The sequence below is a fragment of the Falco cherrug genome, chromosome 1 (assembly GCF_023634085.1).
Source record: "Falco cherrug isolate bFalChe1 chromosome 1, bFalChe1.pri, whole genome shotgun sequence".
Taxonomy (NCBI): Eukaryota; Metazoa; Chordata; class Aves; order Falconiformes; family Falconidae; genus Falco; species Falco cherrug.
In genome coordinates, this window is record NC_073697.1 from 60,707,811 (window position 1) to 60,721,614 (window position 13,804).

The 13,804-nt window shown below is 35.9% G+C and overlaps 1 protein-coding gene across 2 annotated transcripts in view; it reads right to left on the reverse strand.

Moving 5' to 3' along the window:
• The window catches only part of SGCZ (sarcoglycan zeta), a 222,859-nt gene that overhangs the window by 119,157 nt on the left and 89,898 nt on the right, over nt 1-13,804 (reverse strand). For both annotated transcript variants that reach the window (XM_027797355.2, XM_005433614.3), the window contains exon 2: nt 5,981-6,082. In XM_027797355.2, the coding sequence (XP_027653156.1) occupies nt 5,981-6,082 (102 nt within the window). The remainder of the gene's footprint in view (nt 1-5,980; nt 6,083-13,804) is intronic.

The following is a 13,804-nucleotide window of genomic DNA, read 5'->3' on the forward strand; positions in this document are numbered from 1 at the left end:
AGCTCAACAAAGGCATTCTCTTAGAAAAGGAGTTTGGGGTTTTCACAAAGGCATCTAAGGCCCAAAGACAAACCTAAATTTGTACACCGTGATGGCTGGAATTTACGAAGGTTAAGTTTGTATAATCATCAACATAGAATTAGAGAGACAGTGAAGAAAGAAATTAAAGAAATCTGTTGTAGAACTGCTTTTATCAAGATTGATTCAGGTTTAGAAATAAAACAAAGTAAAAAAAAAAAAAAAAAAAAAAGAGCTCTCTAAATATTTATGATATTCAGTCTCCAGAGTGGATATCTGAAGAGAAGGAATACCCAATACCTGAAAGAAGTTCTGCTTTCAAACCTACCTACAATTACTTAGTTCTCATACAATGATATATTTAAAAGTACAAGATTACAGAGGGTTTTCAGAGCTTTCTGTGTTCAGTTAGAAGTTTATATGTATTCAGTGTTTCTTGTTTTGTAGAACTTTTTCTAATGACTTTTAACTAAATCATTAAATTCTGTTCTCTAAGGATACCTCTGGAAAACACATGCTCTCTAACTTCAGAGAATACACTTTTAACTTTGTAAATTGTACAGAAAAACCAAAGCAGTCCCCCCTTTAAAGGGCAATGAGTTACTTATTTTATCTGCAATGGAAGTAATTTGACAAAGAGAAAACTTGATTTTCTTCAGCCCTTAAGAACTGTATCTGAGAATGAAAAAGGTCAATAAAGCCAAGAATACATTCTCAAGAAAACAACATAATAAACTGCTTTTATTGTCATGTAACAAACTAATAAAACTGTACCTTTGTTGTTTCCATTCACAAATGCAGTAGTATGGATGCAGTAGTAGGATGATAAAGACATTTAGTTTAGAAGAACCGAAATATTGTAATAATTCAGTTATTGCATTATGTGCTATTTGATTTCATACATTTCAGTAATGGAACACTACAAAGAATGTAGTTTGCATTGTTTCTTTGCATTATATCAATGCAAGTGATATAAACATGGAAAAAATAAACATTTTCTAGATTAAATTTTCTGGTTTCAGACCAGTAATTTGATCAAAAATATATAGCTAGACCAACTATAGTAAAAGTGAAATTCTCAGTAAAATTAAATTCATGGAGTATACGTACCCTTGTTTCAGGGATATAAAGATGTCAATTCAGGAACAAATGAACCCTTACCAGCTCAGGTTTCGATGTATCAGTGTATTGGGTTTGCATGGCAAGGTTTATGCAGCAGGGGTGCTACCGATGTGGCTCTATGAGAAGCTTCCCCTATGCCCTATGACAGTTGGCTTCAAGACAGATCTGCTGCTGGCCAAGGCTGAGCCCATCAGTGGCGGTGGTAGTGCCTTTGTGGCAATGCATTATAAAAAGGGGGGAAAAATTACTGCGAGCAGTTTGTGAATAACTGCGGCTTGTGGGAGGGACCCCAGGCTGGAGCAGGGGCAGAGTGTGGGGACCCTCCCCCTGAGGAGGCAGGAGCAGCAGAGACAGCCTGTGATTGACTGACTGCAGCCCCCATTCCCCGTGTCCCTGCAGTGCTCAGGGGAAGGAGGCAGAAAAAACTGGGGGTAAAGCTAAACCTGGGAAGAAGGGAGGGGTGGGGGAAAGGTATTTTTAAGATTTGATTTCATTTCTCATTATCTTACTCTGATTTGATTGGTAATAAACTAATTTCCCCAAGCTGAGTTTGTTTTGCTCATAATGGTAATTGGTGTTTGATCTCTCCCTGCCCTTATCTCAACCCATGAGCTTTTCATTATATTTTCTCTTCCCTTTCCAGCTGAGGAGGGGAGTGATAGAGTAGCTTTGGTTGGCACCTGGCATCCAGCAATAGTCAACCTACCACAATCAGCTCAAGTTCTGACATGCAATTAAACCATTCGATGAAACTACAAAATTTTTTTTGTGTGTATGTCCTGTGTTGGCTGTGATAGAGTTAATTTTCTTCTTAGTAGCTAGTGCAGTGTTGTATTCTGGCTTTGGTGTGAGAACATGAGATTTTGGGTTGGAACCTGTGGTTCTGTGAACACCACTAACTGAATAGAGTAGAAAGGTCAAAGCAAGAGAAGCAAGGTTAGGGAAACAGCACCCTCTGAGCAGCCTTCTCATTTACACAACTTCTACAAACAAAACAGGAATGAATATTCAGTTTACCCAAGACTTGGATTTTTCATTATTACTTTCTGATAGAAAATTAAACCCTGGCAGGAGAAAATATCACTAGATGTTTTGTTTTGGTTTTAAGAATTCATGCGCATTTGTTCTCCAGCTCACTTAACTCAAAAATATTTTAGCATTTACTTTTAATAGTCAGGGGTTTAATGAAGCAATCACAAGAAGAAAGACAAATTTTGAACTTATATACAAAGTTCAATACATCTACATCTTTTCTGATAAATGCAGTTTAAGGTCTGCATTTAACCCTGCATAAATGATCTTACTTGAGGATCCAGATATGCTGCAGGCAAAAGTGGTAATTTCAGCATCTGTAAGCATACGTGAACCTTACCCTAATGAACCTGGTCACCCGTCACATTTAAACTGCAGCGGCGGGGAGCTCAGTTCAGCCTAGCTACTCAGCAGTCTGCCTGGGACTCTTACCAGCAGTTGTTCACTATCCTGCCCTATTAATGAACATGCCTTATCAGCTCCAGATCTAGCTAACCAAAAGATGGCCCCGGCATACGTACCAGAACTCCACTCATGACTCAGCCATAGTATAGCACACTCGCTGCTGTACCCTTCTGCTGATACTGGTCTCCCACCTAACTCCGTGCTAAGTAACAGCAAAACGGTGCACCCTGACCTGCAGGGCTGAACGCTGTACACAGAGGTTCACCCAGAGGCCGTCCTACAAACCACATCACCAGTGCAGGGCAAATACGTCCGTTCCACAAGTTTATTACTGAATATGTTACAAGTCATGTCAAGAAGTAATAGAACGATGCCATTTTAATGTCTGTACTCTTTTAGAAGGGAATGGGTAAATTTGCTTAAAGAGCAAACTCCTCATTTAGAAAATAAATAAGCAACATATGCATGTAAAAGACTGCAAAGACATCAGCTTCAAATGAGTTTTTGATTCCATGGTACATTTTAACTCTGGTATACATTAAACAAATCATTACTGTTTCTGTGGAAAAGACAGGGGAAAAACATTCCCCTCTATGTCACCCAAAGTAAACACTAATGCCTGGTAAGCAGGATAGCTCTTCAGAATCCACTGTTTGTATTGACTAGGTCTCTACTGACTGTAATGAGAGCACAGAAATTCTGGCTCTCTTTTAGACTTCTATGGCACCAGAGTCAATTCTGTAAGTGACAAAAGAGCTAATGTCACATGCAGATGCCACACGTCTGGGGAAACACCATGCAGAGACATCACAACACCTTACCATAGAGCTTAATACAGCTCCAGAGTTTTTTTTCATCATTCCCTCATGAAATTCACGTTTGCATCCACACAAGTTACTGAAACTTTAGCAAAACTATTGAGAAAGCTGGCAGACTGGAATACGAAACTAGTTGAAATGCACTGCAAGATGAGTCTATATACACACCACTTTTACCTAGGTAACAAGTGTTTTCATATTAGTAGATATAAGTAGTCCTGCAACACCAAAAATATTTTAGTTGAAATACCTCGTCCAGTTAATGATCTACTCTATCTGTTTTCCTCTGCTGGTTTGAGGACACTTACTGACAGGTCTACCTGTGTTTCATGAGCCTCATAGAACTAGTGTGACTTTGTGTCATGCTACTGGTAGACTTGTGCATCCCATTCCTTTACAGTAGTTACATGTGCGTGCAATTTATTTCTGAGATTTGTTAGCAGCTCTGAGTAAATTAGGACCCTACTTGAGTCTCTCATTACTCTTACTTGAAACAAAAGTTTCCATGTTTACTTTAAGAGAACAAATGTTCTGCAATATGAAGCCCTGTGCAAGTAAATATCCCAAATGACAACTCTCACATACAACAGCAGAACATGGAACAATAATAGACACCATCTAACCACAGAAACAAACTGGGAAAAATGCACTATGACTGATTTTCTACTACCTTTAAGAAAAGGGATTCTATACAGCCTAGAAATTTTATACCAGTTTCATAAAGTCTGCTACTGGAATATTCATACTAAAGAAGTTCATGCTTTAGGCACAATTTTAAATTGAATTGCTGTACTAAATATCAAGGTCTAAGAATGTCACAGCACCATACAGGCTATCAGGCTGCAACAAGGTCTTTTACTATCTCATACCAACATACTCTTCATACAGTCCCTCTGCTGCCTTCTCCTCATCTTGCCTCATCCAGGGGCCACTCTCTTCTCTTGCTTCTCCCTCTCTCCACTTCTTCCTCAACTGCTCTCCCTTCCTTGGCTTTCAACCACTGAACAGAACCAGCTACACCTGCACCTTATCTACATCAGCCAACCCACCGCCCCTGAAGCCAGCCCACAGTTGTATGTTATCAATGCTAATTAATCCAGCTTCATTCTTCTACATAAGAAAACGCTTAAAATACTTAAATATAGACAAAAGACAAAGTATTCTAGTTAATTCAATGAATTCTAGAGTTTCAAAATGATAAAGAAAATACTAGACAATTACAGAAACTACTTTTGAGGTGCTCACACTTTTCCATAGCAAGGTAGTATAGGAGAAAATAAATCCACAGCTGAAGGTCCCTTTTGTAGATGTCTTTTTAATTTTAGAAGGCAGAATCTAGCGTTATTGATTTACTCTTGGTAGCAGTGTTTGGCGTTTAAATGGTCATTTATGTACTTATGTGTTGACTGTTTTGCTGTTCCTCCCCCTCAAAATTCTGATCAATATCTAAGCTATAATATTTGCATGTATTTATAAATAATTACATATTTTATTATAGATTTATCTTAGCTAGTTATTAATATTTTTAGCTACTATTATAAAATAAACATTGGGAACAATATCTTGTTACAAATTTAATGTATGGTGAGTTGAAAAGTCAAAAATATCTGTTCAATAACGTGATCAAAATTCAACATTGCTGGTGAATATACCTAAATGTTGTAGAAAGATGTCATTTATGAATGTACTTGAGACTTTTTTCATATACATAGAAAGACAGTTTTTAATAGATGGAATTTTCCACAAAGGCATTTAGGGTAAACATAATTTTCATTCCTTTTTCAACTTTTGCAGCATGTATATTAAAGTTCCTTGCAGATGATTGATGAAATCCATTGTAACATTCCTCTCAGATCATAGGTCATCACTTACATAGTAAAAAGAACTTAAGAGATTTCCAGTATTTCAAAAGTTTTTTATAATTAATTGATGATAGTATGAACAGCATGACTGAATCTAAACAAATGAGTTAAAATAAGCTACACTGATTTTCTGAATACATAATATCTTGGTTTTCTTTTTTCTTCTATAACAGCTTGCTGCTGTATGATAAAACAATTGCATTTAAGCAACATTAAAAATGGTTTGCTTTGAAAAAAAATAAATCCTAGAGCATTATGCAGTTTAGAAGAGTTTCTGTACCTAATGAGGGGAGGGAAAAAACAACAACAACAAAAAAAGAAATCACACTAGCTACTACCAGAAAGAACTTAAGCATTTGCAAACCCATTCTTTATTTCACTGCATTTTGCAGATATCACCAATCTTGTTTTTCTGGAGTTCACATCAAATGAAGAGTCAAATGTTCCATTCCCAGAGCTGAGGTCATTTGAAGTAAAAAATATACATGCTTTGAATCTCCTTTTTTTAGGATAAGACATTTCTTTTAAGAAGCAAGCAAGGTTTCAGAAAAAAAAAAGAAAAAATATTTTGACATGAAGGAAGCTTTCACTGTTAAGGTATTCTCAAAGCAAACCTCTACTGATTGCTAATTTAGGAGGTGTAAGAATTAAACTTTGTAGTTTGAGATGGAAGAGATAAATTTCTATTAGTTGTAAATTAAGAAAAAGATGAAAAACACCTACCTTTCGGGAATGGATTTCTTTCACGTATAGTGGAAGTAGAAATTCAGATATTCCTTCAAGTCGTATTCCTTTTTTAGTGACTCTCAAATTTCCCATTCCATCCTACAATCAATAATATATATATATTCACTTTAGGAAATAACCTTATCCAGAACAATCTACAAAGAACACAGTAACTGGCCTAAAACCTAAAATAATGAGTGCTGTCCCACTGTCACCAGCTCTCCTGGTGATCTTGGACAGAAGCTAGATGGAGGGATTTATAGGCAAAGCTTCACCTAAGACTGAGGTAATAAACTGTGCAGCCTGATGGTGAACTGCGTGCATTATTCCTTGGCTGCACCTAATACAAGGATACAAATGTAGATCCTAAGTATTCCTTTACTGTAGAGGTGAAGCTAGATCTTGAATTACAACTGCTAAGTAAAACAATTAGTTAATTCCCTTTAAAAATATATGTAGCATTTGATAAAACAAACTATCCTGTTTCTGTAGTGAAATATTAAAAAAAAAAAAAATATGCCATTGATATGTCTTGAATTGACTGGTTTTGCTTTTCCCAGCAATCAAAATACATAGGAAAATATCCCATAGGAAGAAAGAAAAAAGGGGTTTTTTTATTAGTAGTTCCTCATTACTACTAAGAGCAGGTTGCTGGTGAAAAGAACTTCAAAAATATTGAAGGTTATTTTTGATTGCTTGTTTTAATTTTTCTAAATAGAAAGAGGAAAGAGGTCATTGTAAAAATCTGGATGAAACAAGCAAACCAAATGATTCAATGTTCAATAAAATATAAGCATAGAAAAGTGACCATAAGGTTTCAGCTGTATTCTTAAAGAAAAAACAATGAAACCTGCTTGATCGTTATGAGACAGGATCATTTTGCGCAGTGATAGAAATTCAAGACTTGAATGCTTGTTACTATATTCCTGACAGAAGATAATTCACTGCACAGCCAGTGGAATTCAGATTGAACCACTTAAGTACAAAATTAGGAAATTTAACGTAATTGCTGATTTTGATGCCATTACTGATTGTAGTATAGCAGAACAGTAAGAACTTGAATTTCTTCTCTGTTTGCTGAATTATGAAACAAGTAACCTCCACTTGCTGGGCAGCTGTAAACAGCTGGATAACAGTGTCCCCAGCTGCTGTAGCTGAAGCTGGAAGAGAACACTGGATTAAACATTATGCTTATCTAAATATAGTGTAGCCACTATAGCTATTCCCTTTCTAAAACAAACAATGTCAATATGTCAGATATTTGATTGACACCGCTACATCCACATCTGAAGAAAGGCTGTGAAAATGTTAACTCTTTTAAGACAACAAAAAGAATTACATTTTATACAATGTAATTCAGCTGGTGTTATTTTCCAAACAGAACAAGGATATAGTGATAGATAGCTTTCCACACTATGACAGATTGGCAAGGAACATACTGTTGGGAATCATGCCTTCACATGTCAGTTATAGGACTAGAAACCCATGTGCCTGTGACTACAGAAGCAGAAACTATCAGAGTCAGAAAATAAATGTAACTCCTTTCCAAAGCAGGGAACATACAGAATAGCAAAAGCTACTGCTAAGGCTACCTATAATATAGAATATATTTGTTAAAGTAATATGTCACCAAAAGAAATTTACAGACTGTACTAGTCCATACAGTGTTTAGCAAAACTGGTAACTGATTACATAAGGCCAAGAACTGCTTTTTTTTTTTTTTTTTTGTGAGAAGTGCTATTTGTATTCAAACAGTGTCATGGTTTAACCCTGGCCATCAACTAAGCACCACACAGCTGCTCGCTCATTCCCTCATGGCAGGATGGGGGAGAAAATCAGAAGAGTAACAGTGAGAAAAGTCATGGGTTGAGATACAGACAGTTTGATAGGTAAAGCAAAAGAGGTGTACACAAGGAAAGCAAAACAAGGAATTCATTCACTATTTCCCCTTGGCAGGCAGGTGCTCAGCCATCCCCAGGAAAGCAGGGCTCCATCACAGGTAACAGTTTCTTTGGGAAGACAAACATCATCACCCTGAACAACCCCCCTCTCCCCTTCCTTCTTCCCCCACCTGAGCAGGATGCCATATGCTATGGAATATTCTTTTGGTCAGCTGTGTTCAGCTGTCCTGGCTGTAGACCCTGTGTAAGCACTGTTCATCAATAATAAAAACATATTATCAACACTGTTTTCAGCAGAAATGCAAAACATAACGCCATACTAGCTACTCTACCCAAGCCAAAACCAGTACAATATGACAGCTGAATTATCAATTAATGCTTGTTAAAGAAGTGGTTTTATTTTAAAATATGTTTCTTAAATCAAGAGATGAGACATCTGTACAAATCATTTCATACACAAGAACTCAGGCATTTGTAGGCTTTCTAAGAGTGTAATATGAGACTGGTGCTTATTTTGAAAAGGAAGCAAGATAATGAAATTCGACTTTTCTCTTGAATTTGCAGTCTACATTAATACCCATTAATTTTCATTGTCAACAATCCTATTTTTCTATATATGCTATAGTAATAGCATATAAAATCATAATATGAAAGAATAAACTGAGAAAAGACAACAATCATGCTATGTTTTTGGCAGTGAATAAATAAATATTCAAAAAGAATTAGGTACTGATTTATTGAATTGGATATAAACACATTTTCTAACTGAAAAGTTAAATTCAATATGTGGTTTTATCTGCTTCTGTGGAATGTTTGTAACTGATAGGCACAAAATAATATTTATAATACAACTAAAAAAGAAGTGAAAATACACAAAGTCAAACTTTTAGAAAACTGGAAATGCTGAAATTAAGGTTGCCTGGAAAAATTCCATCTGCTCCGTCTTGCATGTATGTATATGCGATAAAGTTTATAATTATATGTAATATTTATTCTCCTGAATCATAGCTAATTCCACACAAGGTCAGCACTAGTCTTAATAGGCAGCTACTCACTAATTTGCTTTGTCTCATTATTTTCGTTGCTCCACTTTTACTGTACTCTGTCAAAACCCTGCTTTGAAGACAGTACCGCCAATATCTCTCTTGGCTTCTGTCCTTACAAGTGCTTATTACTGAAGTTACACAGTTCTTCACAACTGTTAATTAATTTTCAAAATACTTTCAGTGGCTCTATAGGAAGTGATACTGTTCTTATGTTACTCTACGGGAAATGGAACAGAGAAATTAATTTGTTCACTAATTTTTGATGCTTATCGTATTTTATTTGTTTATTTTCAGCAGAGTAAAGGTAATTTCTATAGCAAATTTAAACTGCCAGAGTCTCGAGTCTTGTGTCTAGTGATAGAGCCTACTGCGTCCAAGAGGGCTTTCCCTTTTCTGAGTGATGTCTCTAAATCCTCATTCTTTAGTTCTTCACCAGTGAGCCATACACCTACCAGAGTCCAATAGTTTCAATGCAGACAGACAGAAACACTCTAGTTTCAGTAAAATTACATTATTCAACATGAGAAGACAGACACTGCACTCTGGACCATAAGCCACAAACGGTGTTATAGCATATAAAAGAGAAATAGGTTGACTGTGACCTTAATTGCTTGATAAATGCAATAATCTTCCAAAGACTAACTTCCTGAAATGTGTAATGACTGGTATGAAATAAGACTATACAGTAAAATAAAGAAAATAGTCAGACATGTAGTACAACATGCCTAATGAGGCTCTTCCCATTTAAAGAATCACTGCCCAGAATGTTTTCTTTATCAATAACTCTCCACCCTGTTTAAAGCAGGTTTGGAACAAGAAGTTTCTTGTTTCATTGAGTAAGAACTATGCTGTTATAGAGAAAAATCAAGGATTTTCAGAAGTAACATAACTTGGTTAAAAAGTTATTAGGATTGAAAAGATTAATGAGAGGAAGGTCCAGTCTTCCTGGCTCATTTAATGCACTTATGACCATGAAGATCATCTTAATGTTGAGGCTCTGCCAGGAAGATGAAAACTATTATAAAAAGATTTTAAAACAGATCCACAGAAAAAAATCTGTTCTAAAATGTATTTGCATTTTCCTGTAGATAAGATTTTTATGTAATATTATTAGTATAATTAATTTTAGATATTCCTTATGCTAATCTTCCAAATAAACTGCTTAAATTATTTAGGCTTTCCAGGCAATGAATACTCAGATTATCATTTTGGTGTGATTCAATTTTATTAAAGTGCAAAAATACACTTGAACAAACTATTCCAGTACTTTCTTACAATAAGTAGATGCCAAGTTCACATACTGGGGCTGGGTGAGATGGAGTCAACTTTCTTCATAGCAGCCTATAAGGTGCAGTGTTTTGGATTTTTGATTAAAACAGTGCTCATCACACAGTGATGCTTTGGCTGCTGCTGAACCGTGCTTGCACAGCATCGAATCTTTCTCTTTTCCCCTCTCTGCCCCCCAATAAGTATAGTGGGGACAGGGAAGGAGTTGGGAGGGGACACAGCCAAGACAACTGACCCAAACTGGCCAAAAGGATGTTCCATGTCTGTAACATTATGCTCAGCAATAAAAAGTGGTGGTAGAGGAAGAAGTGAAGAGAACAGGGATTTTCTTTCAAGGTGGCCAATGCTTGGAGACTGATTGGACATCAGTCTGTTTGTATGAGGTGGTAATTGCCTTTGCATTGGCTTATTTCCTCTTTATGATTATTTAGTATTATGTGATTATTCTCAGATTGTTATTCCCTGTATAACTTTCTTTTTTTCCCATGTAAGAAGATAAAACAGTGACTCTGCCTCATTTATTTTGTGCTTTTCCCTACCTGCAACACTATGAAAATACAATCCCCTCATCTTTACACCCACAAATACATCTACTTTTCTGTTATTATTTAAAAAAAATAACAAAATCATCACCATCAATATTTTATGGCATTCTTAGATTATATTTCTTTTCAGTTACGAACACCAAAAATTCAAACAAGCAGCTATTAAAACCTTCAAATACAAAACCTAAACGTTTATTTTATGCTGTTGCTTGTCTTATAACTGCAGCAATCTAGGAATGCTTATATTGAATTTGAACATTACATTAAAGTCAATGAAGTCCCAAACTATAGTTATTGTAAATCTCTTATAAAGAGAGTATAACTTTGAATCAGACCATACTAAAAAATATGTTATGGGAGTCAAACAGCTAATACTGACTTTCAGAACTTTTTAAAGCTTTGACCTGTATATAAATGGATAGAAATTAATATTCTCAAATAAGTCTTCTAAATGGTATATAAAAAAAGTCTGAAGTTAATTCACACTGCCTTTAAACACAGAGGTTGATCTTTTAAAAGATTAAGTTATTTCTTAACAATGTGCTGAAAATTCCACAAGGGTGTACTACTTATATAGTAGGTTCTATTTATGCCAAATAAATTATTAAAGCAGCACGTTTTACAACAAATACAAATAGCAAACTATATGATAGAACTATGAATACTTCTCAACAAGCCAGAAGGTTGGCTAAAATAACAATCTATCATAACTAATCCTGGACCACACATATTGCTATCTAATGAAATGTGCTGTGTTGCTTGCTTTTTTTTTTTTTTTTTTTTTTGGTAATTATTTAAACACTAAGGCAGGGGTCCTCAAACTACAGCCTGCAGGCTGGATACGGCCCCTCACGGTCCTCAATCTGGCCCCCAGTATTTACAGAACCCCCTTGCCCCCCCCCCCCCCCGGGGGGCTGGGGGGGGGGAAACCAAGCAGCTGCAGATGACTGCCTGCCACTTCATCCGTGTGCCGGCCCCCTGGTTAAAAAGTTTGAGGACCCCTGCACTAAGGCATTATAAAGAAGAAATAGATAAGGAATTCTATAACAATTGCTGATAAACAAGAAGTGTGCAAGAGCAAGGGTCTCTCTGTGCCATACATGATAGGAACTGGAGACCTAGGACAGGATTTGCAATACTGTCTTGGAAGATCTTTAAGGTACAGAAAGGACAGATCTGAAGCCAGGCTGCATGCTATTTCAATTGGAAGTAATATTTCTTCTGGAGGACAGTAACTAAATCTTACAACTGAGCCTAGATGAAATAAAAACTTTTTGCATGAGACTTGGATGAAACCCATACCTTTAATATTACAAAAGCCTGCAAATCTAGGAGTAGTACGGCTATAAGAAAGATGTGGAAGTGGAGAAAAGACCTACAATTCATATTTAAGATCACAGAATTCAAAATTTCTTACTCTGGAAAGAAGTAGGAGAGTGTGATACTGCAATTCAGGAATTAAAACTCTCATTAAGTGAGTTGAGAACTGAATTCTGCTAGATCCTTCAACAATTTTTCATGCATCTCACAAAGTGGGCAGTTAGAAGGAAGCAAAGGACACTGTTAATTAAGATGCACTTTTTCCTTAGGGTCATGTACTTGAACATATATCCACAAGCACAACAAAAAGTAAACTGTTGGTTAATCTGAATTAACTAAAACATGAATAAATAACATTTTTTCCAGTTTTGTGTGGTGTTTTTCCTGTTCTTAATAATAAAATATACAAAATATCTGTTTCAGCACTTTAGACCAGGAACAACAAATAGTTGGTGAGCCAGGAAATCCATTATTATCAATAATTTTCAAGTTTTTCAAAAGGTCTGCTGTTAGATGTGATACTCTGCTTGGTTTTCAGTGTATATTTAAACTCAGATTTTGCCTCCAAAAGCTCACAGTCTGAAGAGGGAAGCACTGCACAAAACATGGAGGAGAAAAAACCCCACAACCCACCAGAATTCCCAAAATGTCATGTTTAAACAAAGTGCCTAAACAAAATGTCCTAGAAATTAGTAAGAATTCACTGGCTGTTGCCTTGTAGGCATCATAGCAGAGGCTAAACATGAAAAGGAATCTGGATGATGTGGTTGCAGTGCTGTGAAAAAGCACAGGAGAAACATCTGTAAGTTTACAAAGGTGCTATGCAAAAGAAAAAAAAAAAAAGAGGGTAGTATATCAGAAGAAAGGTGGTGGAAGCAATGGAAGACTGGTGAATTATATTGAAGATGGAAAAAGAATACTGAATTTTATGATGGGACAAAAAGCTGATAACGTAGAGGGACAGTAATGGGGACAATTAGGAAGATGAAAGCTATTAGCAGCTACATTGTTCATAAAATGGAAGAGATAAACAAAAGGTTGAGAGAAAGATGACAAGAGAAATTATTTGTATTGTGTCCACACACACAAAAAGCTAGATTTCATAAACAGGCTTAGAGCATAATTCCAGCTGGAGAAAAATGGTGCTTGGACATGGTTATAGATGTGCAATCAAAAGAAAAACTGTAGGCAGCTACAGTCCTGCATAAATAGAAAGAGTGGTAGTATCAGCAATGAAAACAGAGTGTATTTTCCTGGATTACCAAGAAAGATAACTGTGAATTTCAGTAGCCAAAAATAAATGTAATATGATAAAAAGATATCCAGGAAAATACATTGGAATGGCAAAAATCTGGATTGATGAAAACATCTGCCTTCATCCATCTGCTGAAAATAATAGCTGACACTGTGTAGATATTAGGGGAAAGCTGGGGAAAAAATACTAAAGTACAGTCCCACTATGTTTAAAGGGATACATAATAAGGAAAAAAACATGGAAATTAAGTACTGACAATGAGATTTTAGGTGGAAAAGCTGTTAAAAAGAAAGAAAAGTCAGACTACTATCCTAACTAAATGGCATTCAAAGATCATGACTATATTCTGTCCTTTAGAATGGTTTTTGAATGTGTGGAGCACAGTTTAGCTTCTTCAATTATAAAAGTAATCTTGAAATGGAAATAAAAGGCTGCATGTACATACATTAATAGAAAATACATACCTA